Source organism: Mus musculus, chromosome 12 (genome assembly GCF_000001635.26).
Source record: "Mus musculus strain C57BL/6J chromosome 12, GRCm38.p6 C57BL/6J".
NCBI classification, from domain to species: Eukaryota; Metazoa; Chordata; class Mammalia; order Rodentia; family Muridae; genus Mus; species Mus musculus.
The window spans coordinates 99,707,441-99,721,196 of record NC_000078.6 but is presented as its reverse complement, the minus strand read 5'-3'; the positions used below and the strand labels follow the sequence as shown (position 1 = coordinate 99,721,196).

At 43.4% G+C, this 13,756-nt stretch overlaps 1 protein-coding gene across 4 annotated transcripts in view; it reads left to right on the top strand.

Annotated features, from left to right (window-relative positions):
- Nucleotides 1–13,756, top strand: part of Efcab11 (EF-hand calcium binding domain 11) — a 192,248-nt gene that overhangs the window by 163,246 nt on the left and 15,246 nt on the right. For 2 of the 4 annotated variants that reach the window (XM_030246983.1, XM_006516383.4), the window contains one exon: nt 2,094–3,667. The exons of 1 other annotated variant lie outside the window; for it this stretch is intronic. In XM_030246983.1, coding sequence (XP_030102843.1) covers nt 2,094–2,172 — 79 coding nt within the window. In that variant the 3' untranslated portion in view covers nt 2,173–3,667. Of the gene's footprint in view, nt 1–2,093; nt 3,668–13,756 lie in introns of those variants that run through there. One more of the 4 variants, NM_030172.2, reaches the window with a different exon arrangement.

Below are 13,756 nucleotides of genomic sequence, written 5' to 3'. Positions count from 1 at the left end.
TCCATTCAGTGTGGGCATAGAATGCCCTCTTCAAGACATAAAAATGGACTTTCCCCTTCCACGTTTTTTGGTGACACTGTACCCACCTTCCAGTTGGAAGCAGTAGCAAAGACAAGAATAAAGATTAATACAATTACAATAGGTTGTTTACAGGAAAAAAAATAAGCTAAGGGATTTCTTTTCCTACAGGCTTCCAATGGCCCAATGAACGAATGAAAACATTTAAAATATCATCAGAAGCATTTTATCTTAGTAGTACACTTCTGGGTTATCCACTCTGTGAGATTTACAGTTCCGACACACCAATTCAGAGCAGAAAGGGAGGGAGTGCTATTTATCTAATCAAATACTTAGGCAATATGAAGACTCTTCAATTATCTAATTTTATTAAAGAGATGGTTTATATCCCATAGTCAGTGATGTGCGATCCTGTGATTATTTTTAAATCCCTTAGAAGAGATCTGACATTACACTCTGTGTGCTGTATAGCATGAAATCACTGTGTATATTTTACCAAGAGATATAAACAGACAGATAGCCTCCGCAGTACGCAGTCATTTTAACCCAACACACTGCAACATGGTTTCTGCCCTGGGGCAGAGAAGTGGGTTTTTTTTTTCTCTCTCTCTCTCTTCCCTTCTTTCTCTTTCTCTACTTCAAAAGAATGAAAAATTATCATTACTCTATCCAGACCCATTACAGACTTCAGAGACTTTGGCATGAAATATTCAGAAAGTTTATTTTAAGAATTCAATATTTTAAAAGTCTGCTTTAAAACTATTACAGTGATTAGTGGCTTTCTTGCTTAGGCCAGGCTTTGCTTTTAAGCCCACCCCACTCCTCCTCCCACCCCCACTCCCCATGTCACAGTTGATACCACAGGAGCTCCACAGAAGGCATGCCATTCCTTGTTTCAGGATGTCCCCAAGAGGAACTGGGACCATTTTGTGAGCTTTTCTTTCAGATGCTCTTTAGCAGACATGTCTTTCACTGGTGACAGAGCCAGTGAGCCGCTGCCGCCGCTGCCGCCATTGCCGCCACCACCGCCATTGCCGCCACCACCACCACCGCAGCAGCTGCTGCTGCTGCTGTTTGTGCCTTGGCGGGATAGTTTATCTTAATCACCTAGAACGTGTGCCATTCCCTACTGCCTGTTGTGGGAACAGAGCCCAGGTCTCAGAGCTTCCAAGGACACCCCCTCAGAGGCTTCCCACACCCTCAGGCAAGGGCTCACACCTTCGTCAGTCTGCATAGGAACTGGAAAAGCTTAGCATGCACTTGTGAGGATGTGAGGATGCGACAGTGATTCCAAGGATGAGTGAAGCCAGCCAGGAATTGTGGATGTGTGGTGGTTAGCCGTGGGGCAGCTTCTCTCTGGGTGCTGTCTTGGTTCTGTAGGGAGGCAACAGCAAGCCATGATGGAGATCTTACTTCAGAGTACTGGAACAATATGTATGCCTACTTCTGTTTGAGACAGGGTTGCACATAGCCCAGGCTGACCTCAAACTCACTATGTAAATGAGGATGGCCTTGAACTTCCGATCCTCCTGCCTCTGATACCCCAGTGCTGGGATTATAGGTATGCCCCACTATTCCCAGTTTTATGCAGTCTTATGGGTGAAACCCAAGGTTTCATGCCTGGTAGTCAAACATTCAGTCAACAGCTACAGCCCTGGCCCCTTATTCCTCCTTTTCCTGTATAGCTTATGTATTTAGGTCCAGCCCTCAAATGCATTGCATGTGTGCTTCTGTAGGTTTTAATAAATACCTCTTTTTTCCTTCATACCTTAGGTGTCAGCACTGTTGTGGAACAAAACATAGGCGTCAACCTTAGTCTTCGAGATAAGATTGGTTCTGTGGTGGCACACGCCTTTAATCCCAGCACTCCGGAGGCAGAGGCAGGCGGATTTCTGAGTTCAAGGCCAGTCTGGTCTACAGAGTGAGTTCCAGGACAGCCAGGGCTACACAGAGAAACCCTGTCTCAAAAAAAAAAAAGAGAGAGAGAAAGAGAGAGAAGGAAGGTTCTAGTGTGCTGCTCACATGGAGATCCTGACAGGAATACTGTGTGATTAACTTCCTGTGTCATTTTCCAGGGAGGCAGATCAAGACTCAGATGGTCACGTCAGCTTCCGAGACTTTGAATACGCCATGAACCATGGGCAGTCAAAATGAGCCGGGTGCTTGTGAACTACTTGGACAGCTCGATGGATTGTAATCTAGTTGAAGGTCTCACAGACCTCAATCTAGGAAGGGTATGAAACTGTGTACTTGTGAGTAAACTCTTAGTTAGAGCTTTTGAATGCTGATATTGGACCTAGAGATGGGAATCTCCTGTGTGTGTCTCCAGCAGCCCTGAGTCAGGCTGCTACTGCTGGCCCTGCCACCCAGTGGGTTTGGAGTTTTTCCCCCTCTCTGCTCTTGTCAGCTTTCTGTCCTCTATCCTGTGGGTTGGAGGCTCTGCTAACTCCGCATGAGTCCCTCACTCTTGTCAGCTCCGGGAAAAGTTACCTTTGCTCTGCTAGCAGTGTCATTGCCATTCACTTGCTCCACCTCGGCTGAACATCAAGCTTACTGTGTCCAAGCAATGAGCTAGTGCTAGGAAAACAAAGACTCTGAGATGATGCGCCTGGGGTACAGAGAGGTGCACAGGGCACCTGTGTACAAAGCCTAGGAGGAAGCAGCTCTGGCTAGGCCATCAGCCATTCTTTATACAGAGAAGTCCAGGATGTAACTGGGGTCTTAATGGGCAGAAGGGTGTGGTCTTTGGTTCCCTTTAGGATAGCCTGGACCTGAGCCTGGGCTTCTTTCTTCAGAGAAGCTAGCTAGAGAAGCTGGCCGGCAGCCCTCTGCCACACACTTCTGGTTCTAGGTAGTTCTGCCCTGGACCTGAAGCTCCAGCCATCCTAGAGTTAGGAGTCTCCACTCCCTGCCATGCCCCTGGGCGCCAGTGATCACATCAAGTCACAACATACAGCTCAGCATCTACTAAAGATAACTCTGAAATACCAACATTGTCCTTGTAAGTGTTTCACAACATTAACATTTGTGGTATAATTAATGCAATTTATGTTTTTAAAGTGTTAAACATTAAACGATCAAGTAGAAATATAAATTTGTATAGCCAACATTCAACAAGCTTCATGCTCATATAAATTATTAGTAGATAGCCTTAAGAAAAATAAAGTTTTTAGCTATGCTAAACCAGAGGAACCTAAGAGATGGGATAACTAAATGTAATTTGACTGAAATGTAATTTGGTCTCCTAACGGGCCCCTAGGGACCATACGGTAGAGATGAACCAAGCCTGGACTTCCTCTGCTACTTGTGATAGTGTGGGAGACTGGGTGATGGATAGATAGGATTTCTACTGTTTTCATGATTTTTCTATAAATCTAAAATTATCCTCAAACGGAGTTTGTTAAAAATTAAAGGCTTAGTCAAACATTCATAAACTAAATGAAGAAGCAATGAAAATAATTTCTCAACATGAATGAAATATTATTTCAGAGGCAGAAATGAATTACTGGTATCATTGAGAAGTGTGTATGACTTTGTGCACAGTAGTCCAGTTTCTGACTTTGTTCAGCAAGTGTTTTCATTATAAGACAAACCAAATCATTGATCCTGATCTCAAAATATTAAAGAGATATTTTTGATTTCTTAAATATCATATTTATGGTATGTATGTGTGTGTGTGTGTATACATATATACATATATAGTGTATGTTGGTATATATATATGATATATATACACAACATATATATTATATGTTGTGTATATATATTGAATGTATATATTATTTTTCTAATGTGTTATATGTACATTATGTATATGTTATATACATATATACATATTTTCTATTATATGTGTTATATAATATACATATATATTTTATCATACATATATTTTATATATTATATGTGTATATGCATTATATCTATTTTATATATATATATATATATATATATATATATATATATATATATATATATAGCATTTATTAACAGAGCCGTTCTTCAGTAACAGCTAGAGTTCCAAACTTCTGTATTGCACTCCCAGTTGGACCCTGCTCGTCCTGAGCAAGAGTGAGGGAGTAGTCACTTCCTACCGCAGATGTAGGAAGCAAGAGGTGGATCTGGAAGCAGCCACTGAGCAACTTCCATACTGGATTAGCCAAGATGTTTTATCTCAATGACACAAAACTACTCAAGGAAAACTTACTTTGAAAAATTAAAAAGAAAAGAAAATCACTGAGCTAATTTATGAAACCTAGAGGAGGAAGGGTAGGGTTGCAGCCAGGTGCCAGGACCCACAACACCTCCAGATTCGCCCTCCTTCCTATAATTCCTCAAAAAGCTCTGGTCCATGATCCATCCAGATCCCAGTTCAGTGCATCCAGGGACAGGCTCTGGTTGAGCCCACTCAGCTCTGGTTCACCCAGAGGGGATATGGACATGTCCCCTGGGGGCTCAGGTACAAGCAGCCAGAGCTGGTCATAGAGAAGCTGATGACCTGGGCAGCCTTTCTGGCTGGAACCTCTTTGAATAAGATGTACACCCTGGAGTCTGGCATTCAGGAATATCCCAGCTCTCAGAGGAAAGAAAGAGAGGGTGACAGAGAAGCTAAGCTAGCTGCCCGTGCACCTTCTTGTCCTTAACCCTTGCTTTTAGGATTTAACCTCTTCTTTATCTTGGAGGAGCTTTCCCCAGCCTCAGGACCTGTTTCCCCATACTACTGCCTGTGCAGTGTGACCTTGCTGGCCTGATGCCACCTGGGTGACCTAAAAGGCAGGCATCTGTTCTTGATGATCAACTCAGTCTCGGCTCTTGGAGGACATCAAGACTGTTGAGATGCTGCTCTGAGTGGCTGAGTGGATATGACTCAAGAACGGGTAGCAGGCATATATTTTCAGTCACAAGGCCTGGAAAATCCAAGCAGCTGCTTTGCAGTGAGCATAGAGGGGCTTAAAAATAGACAGAGGCAACGGTAAAGGAGAAGCAGCTTGGTGTCTGCTTAGAGCTTGAGAGCAAGACTCAGTCCCTAGCGCTTCGGGTCCTGTGAGGTGACGGCAGCCTTCCAATAAATCTTTCTGCTCAAGCCAGCTGGAGTTGCTTGTTGTCATTTGAAACCCAGAGAACCTTTACCACCGTGAGCTTCCAGCCAAGGACAGAGTCCTAGGTGACATTAGCATTTATGGGGCAGCAGAGAAGACTTTTCCAAAGAGAAAAAGAAGCAGCAGTTGGAGATGGCACAGGAGAATGGCAGCATTGCTCTCCCGACCTTTCTGAGCCCCTCACTGGCGCCACTCTGGGCTTCCCTGATACCGCACCTTGCACTGGTTACCCGTGAGCTGCCAATGGGCACACATACCAGCCCCTCTCAGACCTCAGCTCGCCACTCCTTCTCATGGGCCTGAGGGGGTGGCAGGCCTTTGGAGCCCTCCGGCAACTTTCATGACACAGATTTTTTCATGCTATTTCTGAGCCCATTTTCCTGCTGCCTTTCCCAGTTTCCTGTTCCAGAACCAGTCTGTAAGTGTGAATGGTTCCCCAAATCCTATGACTGGCCCAGTGTTTCTTGATCCACGCATTCCCCAAGGATGATTTCATGCACGGCCAGGAGTCCTCTTATGCCCCTGATTGATAGGACTCCATGCACAAGGCTTTGTCTTTGATCTTGACCTCTGATCAACTCCAGCCTGGCCTGTGTTTTCACTTGCCAGCCAGACATTCCCACCTCAGAGCAGACTCCCTGAACTAAAATCAGATCCATTGTTCCCCCCAATCTTCAAACTTGTTTTCCTAGCCTGTGTTTTCTATTTCTGTTGATGACAGCCTCCCCACCCATCCCCCACCCAAGCTGTCATCTGAGTCAGCTGCCTCAGAGTCTCCCCTTGTCCCCATCTTCCCTGGCTCTGACATTCAGTCACCAAATCCTTTCGAGCATGTCCTTGTAAACATTCCTGATTTTCTTTTCCATTCCATCCTGATCTTTCTGCCCATGTCCTTAGTCCTCCTCAGCAATTCCATCCAGTAACTTGTTCTTTTGCTTAGGCTTATAAAGATGAGTGTATGGCACAAGCAAATATTGCTGTCAAGAGATTTTACTCCAGTGTGTCAGGGACAAAATGACTTCCCAGTGCTGGAGATTTCAGTGGTCGTCTCTTCTGGCAGACAGTGCCTATCCCTGTAACATGCAGTTCAAAGCCTGCAGTATTGGGGTATCAATTTATATTTTCAGTAACGTTGTCCATGACTCGCCCTGCCATGACAGCCAGCTACAGTGGTTACAGAGGCACGTATGCAGTCCCGTCACCTAAGAACACAAAACTTGCAACAAATCTTTGTTCACTGTAGAACTGTAATAATCTTGGGATTTAGTATCGGATGAGATAGATTATAAGAAAGTGAAAGTATCAAAAACAAAACTTAGGGCCTTGGAGGATAGCTCAGTCTGTGCCCACAGGCATGAGGACCTGAGTTCGAGCCCCAGAATGTATAGTAAAAGACTAAGTGGGCTGGTGCATAACCCTAGCTCTAGAGAGACAGGACAGTCCCCTGAGCTTAATGGCCAGCCTCGCCTAATCCGTGAACTCCAGGCCGATGGGAGACCCTGTCTCAAAAAGCAATGGCTGGTTCCTGAGGAACAAGACTATAGGTTGACCTCTGGCTTCTTTGTGCCTCTACACAAGTACACACACACCCATATGAGCACACACTCACAGATGCACTTTCATATACCCCCAGAAAATTAGCAAGAAAACCAGCCCAGATATGGTAGAACAAGTCTTTAAAGTAGCACCTGGGAAGAAAGGAAGCAGATTTGCTTTGTGCTTGGTGTACATTCTGAGTTCCAGGTCAAGCTGGATTACAGAGGGAGAGCCTGTCTCATCAATCTCACTAGAAATTATTGTAAAGCTAACTATGGTGGTACACACTTGAATCCCAACACTGGAAGGTAGAGTCAGGAGGACCAGGGGCTCAAGGCTAGTTACATAGTTAGGCTAAATTAAGACCCTGTTCAAAAAAGGAAAATAAACAGTAAATATTGGTTCACCTATGAACAGATTTTTCTTCACAGTTATCTCTTTATAAGAGGTGAATGTTGGGTATTTTATTTTATTATTAAAATAGTTGAGATCTATATCAGCCATCTCTTTTCTTTCATTTAAGAAATGAAAAAGCAATCTCAGGAAACAGCCTAGGCCAAGTTATATACATGGAGAGAGCAAAGGTAGGCACTGAAGCCTGTCGCCTTGACAACAGACTATCCTACTTGGCTGGGACAGAGGCCCGTATTCTATAGTCACAACTGTTTGTAACCCAGTTCAAGGTTTTCCCATGGAAGGTATTAAATCAGTTCCCACCTTATGGACCACCAAAGAAGTAACCAAAGTGACAAACGATTATCAACCAGACTCAGCCTTGACAACCAAGAGTGAAGAAAGGTGCTTTAGGCCCTAGCGGCATTATTCAGAACAAAGCTCTAGCAGTGCTCTGTTCAGAAGAAGCACCTTTGCGTAGGTGTGCTTTCCCACTAAAGCAGTTCTTCTCTGTTCTATAAAGTCTACATGAGCTCTTTCCCCAGCCACTCTGCTGAGTAGCCACAGTACGCTTCATTCATTCACTTGACATGAACGAAAACAAGCTGTGTTGCTATGTTTTCTTGACTTTTAACTTTTGAATTTTTTGATATTGCAGAAATAAAGACTTAAAAAAATCCGCATACACAGATTAAAATTCAGAGGTTCGGTGAAAGTGTTAGGTGGGTAGAATATTGTCCATGCAAGCAAAAGGGACCTGAGTTCAGTCCCTAAGACCCACGTGAAAAGCTGGTGTGGCAATGTGAACCAGTAACCTCAGCATAGGGGAAGCAGAGTCAAGAACATCTTCCGGGCTCACTGGCCAGCCAGTCTAGAAACCGCCGCACCCCCACCCCCCACCCCACCCCACCCCTGAGCTCCAGATGCAGTAAAAGACTTTGGCTTTAAAAATCAGGTAGAGAACAATTAAGAGAGATACCTGATGTCAACCTCTGCTCTGCCCCACACACACACACACACATCTGCACATTCATGCACCCACACATATGGACGTGAACACATGCACAAAATAAATAAGCAAAAATGATCATTTTTTAAAAAAGAAATCTACTGTCATTAAGGGTAGCAGCTCACAGTGACCTGCCTTTTGGAAAAACAAATTTAAATTGGATTGGCCACAAGGATTAAAAATTAGCCTGTAAACAATCTAACCCAATAGAATATAGTATCTAATCCAGATTCTCTTAGGTTAAATTGTTAAAGTAGTTTGAAATATGAATAAAAGAGAACATTGTTCCAACTTCAGAGAAAACTAAAGATTAATCTGTATGAAAACATGAGCTAAAATTGAAATAGATCCCACACTTCATGCTTTGCTGATCCTTAAGGACTTGGGAGAGAGCAAAACAGTTAAGTTTTCTAAAATAAATCACTTCAAAAGGAGCAATTCCAATAATATTGAATTTATAGAAAAAAATTTGACCAAGGGGCTGGAAATATATTAAACGTATTGTCATAGCAACAGTCATTGTAAGGCTGAAGTCGGGTCTGGGCATCTTTCTTATTCTGAATAAGGAAGGCAAGCTTGATTTTAAATGACTTTCTAAGGTCAAATGTCTTAGAGATGGTGCTTGAATCAATTTCTTTAACAAGCTTTCCCGATTGCTACTGACTGGTATTGGATGACTCCCTTCCTTCATCCTTCCCTCCCCCTCCCTTCTCCTTTCCCTCCCTGCCTCCCTCCCTCCCGTCTTCCCTCTCCTTCCTGTTCTCTCTATCACAACCATAAATAGAGTTGCATTCATTGTTCCACTTAGAATTCCGTTTGACCCACTTCTTAGCTAATACCCAGACGTATATCCAGCAGAATGTTCCTCTCTGTGCCAACAGAAAACAAAATTCCAAGACTCTTTATGCCTTTCATCACATGGAAACCTCCTGGCCATTATCTCTGTGAATGTTTCTTTCACTGCCCATTCTTAAAGAGAATGTCCTATCAGACTGCAGTTGTGCACGCTCAGTGTGAATGGCTTATCTAACAGGTCTCTCCTGCTCTGTTCTCCAGTCTTCTCGTGCGTATTCCTCCCCCCTCCCTCCTTTCTCTCTTTATTTCAGCTGATTAATATCTGGTCTCATTCATTGCCAGGAGTGAATGCGAACGGGTGCAGCCCTTTTGGAAGTCAGACAGTCTCAGAAAGCTAAACATGGACTTGTCACATGATCCGGAGACCAAGCTTCTAGGTGTTTTACCCAACTGGTTTGAAAACTCATGCCCGTACAGAATAGTTATAGCAGCTCTACTCGTAATTGTTTAACAAAAACAGAAGCAAAACAGAAGCAACCAAAATGGGCCCTCTAAAAACCGAGTGGGTAGTCTGTGAAGTACTTGTACCATTCTGTTCAAAATTGTCACGGTCATCCAAACAAGCAAAACTGAGAAATCCCAGAATTGCCTAAGAGGCCATGGTGACTAAACATGAGAGCCTGGATGGGACTCAGGTACACATCACATTCATTGACCGAATTCTTTAACAAGCTTTCCCCATTGGTACTGACTGGTATTGGATGGCTCCCTCTTTCCATCCCTCCCCTCTCTCTCTCCCTCTCCTTCCCTCCCTCCCTCCCTCCCTCTCTCCTTTTTTTTTTCCCTCCTGTCCTCCATCTCTCCTTCCTTTCTTCATTAGTCAGTCAGAATGTAGCCATCATAGTTCATTGGCTGAATGGAGTTAGTTAGTGAGAATGTACACATTATAGTACATTCATTGACTGTGGCCAGTGTCCATTCCAACGCCAGATGCTAAGACCACAGAAGCTCAGGGCCAGGGACACAGGAACTGTCTGACTGGCTCCATAATTTCCCTGTATATATAAAACTGTTCTAAAGTTAAGTAAACTTGTTAACAACTCAGATCTTGGTATGTGATAGTGATCAGACCACTATTTAAGCTTACAGTAGGAATATTAACAAAGCTATGCAAAGGCAGTATATGACAACTCAAAGTAACATTAAAGGATACATTAGTAAACCAAATGAATGTGTCACACGCTAGTGAGATGGCTCAGTGGATAAAGGCCCTTGCCCTACAAAGTGGAAGAAGAGAACTGGTTCCCAAATGTTGTCTTCTGACCTCCACATCAGTACCATAGTTGTGTATACACGCGCACGCATGCACTATGGCAATTATATAGGCCTCTGTGCAGGACTTCTGAAGGGCAGCCTCTGGGTTAGATCTTTGGTATGTTCACAGCCTGCTGAGTGATTTTGGTTGGTTTCCGACAAAGAAGAGACCTCATATACTTTAAAGTGCCTACTTTTGGATTGCACTTGAAGATCATTCAAAAAAACAAGAAAAAAGTCCCCACTACTCTATTAATGCATTCAATATACATTTCAAGGAAAGAAATTCTTAGCTTTGGATCTATTGAAGAGAAAGGCCCATTATATTTCTTTTGAACGTCAGAACCCCTCACAGCACTGAGAAATCCATAAGGAGCTAGACACCCATGTGTCTAGACTATCTAGTTCCTAGATAGTCCTGGGGGCAGATAAGAAAGACCCGTCCACAATGGAGCACACCAGGTCACCAGTGTTCTCTGCACTCCTGGTAGGGCCTCAACATGCCCAGAGTGACAGCCTCGAAAGCCAGCATAGCTGATGGGAGATATAGCTCAAGAACTAGTCTGTCTTTCAAAGTTAGTTTATCTTTCTGGAAAGGAAGGGGTGTGTGTGTGTGTGTGTGTGTGTGTGTGTGTGTGTGTGTGTGTGTATGTGTGTGTGTGTGTACAGGCATGCTTTTGTCTGTTCAGGTGTGCATGCACCAGTGTGTATATGCAAGCCCGAGGTCAGTGTCGGGTGCCTACTCTATAGACTCTCTTCACTTTAGTAATCGAGGCAGGCCCCCGGCTGAACTTGAAGCTTGCGCATTCAGCTGCACTGGATGGCCAGTGACCCCCTAGGATCTTTCATCTCTTCCTTCTCAACACTGGGGTTCCAAGTGTGTGCCCAGGTTTTACATGGACGCTAGGGATGGAGCTGCTGTCCTCATGTGTATACCACAGCATTCTGTCAACTGAGGCCTATCTTCCCAGTCCCTCTTAAAGGTTATTAAGGCCTAGAGCCTACTTCTTTACATCATGATTTCGTACATCATATTATTCCCCCCTTATAATTGAATTAAGGTAACATAATTTCTGTTAGATTTCCTTGCATTCTAGCAACATACATAAAATAATATAGTCAGTTCCCTTTCCTCAATGGCTCTTTTCAGGAATGTATCAGTTTTGCTGACCTCAAAACATCAACTTTGGGCCTCATTGCCTTTCTTTATGCTTGTTTTGGGTTTCACTGTTTTGGGCCTCATCATTGGTATTAGTTTGTTTCTTCTTCCTTTCTTTGATCCTTTTGTTTGTTTGTTTCCTCTTTTAATTTCTTTATTATTATAAATGTCTGTAGTATCTTCCCGTTGTAGCTTTAGTTCCCTCTCTCAGGTTTTGATCTTATCTCCGTAGTCATTCTCTGTAGAACATTTTCTACTTCATGCTATGAATTTTTCTTTAACTCCTGTAGGCCCCAGTCTTCTCGCAGCAAACAGATGCAAACGCAGAGATTCAGGGTGCTGAGACTAAGTGACTGGTGCATGTTCATCCTTGAATGGGATATCCATATTAGCCTCTTCAAGGCTTAGGAAACATCACAGGAGATGGGCTGGAAAGAACAGAAGAGTCCAAAAATGGGAGGAAGGCCCTGGAATACTGTTTTAGAAACATGGCATAGCAGTGGTACTTATGACCTCATAGCAGGACCTGCATAAGACTGTGTCCATCAACGTTCAGTCATAAACGGGGGAAGGAGCTCACAGGCCCATCCCGTCTTAGAGGAGATATTAATAGCTGATAGATGCTAGGGAAGAGGAAGTTATTGGTTATTGTCTTAGGTAGTATAGCTCCAGGTACACTGCCTATGATTCAGTGGTTAACTCCACACCCATGCCTACACTGGACACAAAGACATAAAAGTGGGAGGGCCATTTGTAAGGAGAAAGAGGTTGGTGGAGAAGCAAGGGGGATAAAAGAGGGTGGGGGGCATGTAACCATAATATAATATAGAAGTGTATGTAAATTTCAAGAATAAATTAATAAATAAAAATTTTAAAGTCCCATATTTTCAAGATTTCTGTCTTGATTATGTAGAAATGAAACAGAGTGGGCTGTTGGAAGACTGGTGACTCATATACAGTTTTACTCAGCTTTAAACCTTGTGAGCTACAGTAAGAACTGGCATGTCACAATATGCCATGGGTACAGTAGTGGCATGAATATTATAGGAGTAACCAACTACATTCCGATATTATAAATCTAGCCAATTACCCATATCAGGGAGCTTATAGACCCAAGGTGGTAAACTTACCACTACTCTTATGCTAAATAGGCACAGGGTCAAAGTACCCTCCCAATCTATATTTCCATATCCATAGTTGAGTGTAGCTCTCACAAGTTTCTTTGTATGGTTAATGCGACTAATAACTGGTCAGCATGCAGGGAGTACATGGTAGTAGATTGCTCAGCCACAAATGAGACATTATGTCATGACCCATCCCCCAAAGGCTCAGGGACTATCCCAGAAGAAGGGGAAGAAAGATGTAAGGACCAGAGATAAAAGAGGGCAATAGTGAACCAGCGACCCCTGGATTTGATAGGACTGGCTACACTCATAAACACACAGCAGCTGTGGTTGCCTACACAAGCCCTGCACATGATCTAGCCAGTCAGCACTTCAGCATGAAGAGGCTCACAAGCACCCATTCGTAGTTCATGAGCTATTGATGGCTTGGGGCAGGGGGTCTGATTCTTTTAAATTGTGTCCCCATTATATCCACTACACTCTAGGAGATGACTCCATAGCTATGAGTATATGGGTAGCATAAACTAGACTCAATGGGTAAGATTTTTTTTTCTCTTAAGACACAAAGTTGGGAAGGGGAGAGGATGAAGAATGGATGCTGCATGTAATTGCATGGAAGATTTGGGGACCATATGATCAAAATACATTGTATGCATACATGAAATTCCCAAATAATAAAAATATATTTTAAAAAGAAATATCAGTTGCTTATCATATAGCCATATACTATGACTAACTTTCAGGTACCCAGTAGAAACTATAGTGGCTAGTGGTTTCCAGATGGAATATTATAAAATGACATCACTGTTATTGCTGCAAGCTTTGTTGACCACTGAATCCTGGACATTTCCATAGTGGGCTGACAGCTCATCGTTCATCTGGCTGCTCTGGGATGCAATGCCCATCCTGATCCAATCATCTCATACCAGCTCTGTTAATAGTATGATGAACTATTCAAACATTACCCCATGCAAAGCCGCTATTATGTGAGTGCCTTAGTAGGGGAATTGGGAGGGGCTCACATTCTGCAGCAGACTGCCTGGCCGTTCTTCTTCCATTCATTCTGCTACAACAGAGCACCTGAGACTTGGTCCTCTACAAAGGATAGATGAGTACTTGCTATAGATCTAAACGCTGGAAGTTCAAGGTCAAAGGCTGGCTTTATTGCAGTGCTATTTCATCAGAGTGGACAAGAGGTAGAGAGAGACTGGTTGAGTTTGAACCCACCCTTTGATCTTGAACCCACTTTCTCTTACATTAGTCCACTCATGACAGCAGAGCCATCAGGGACCACTCACCACCTCGTAAAGGT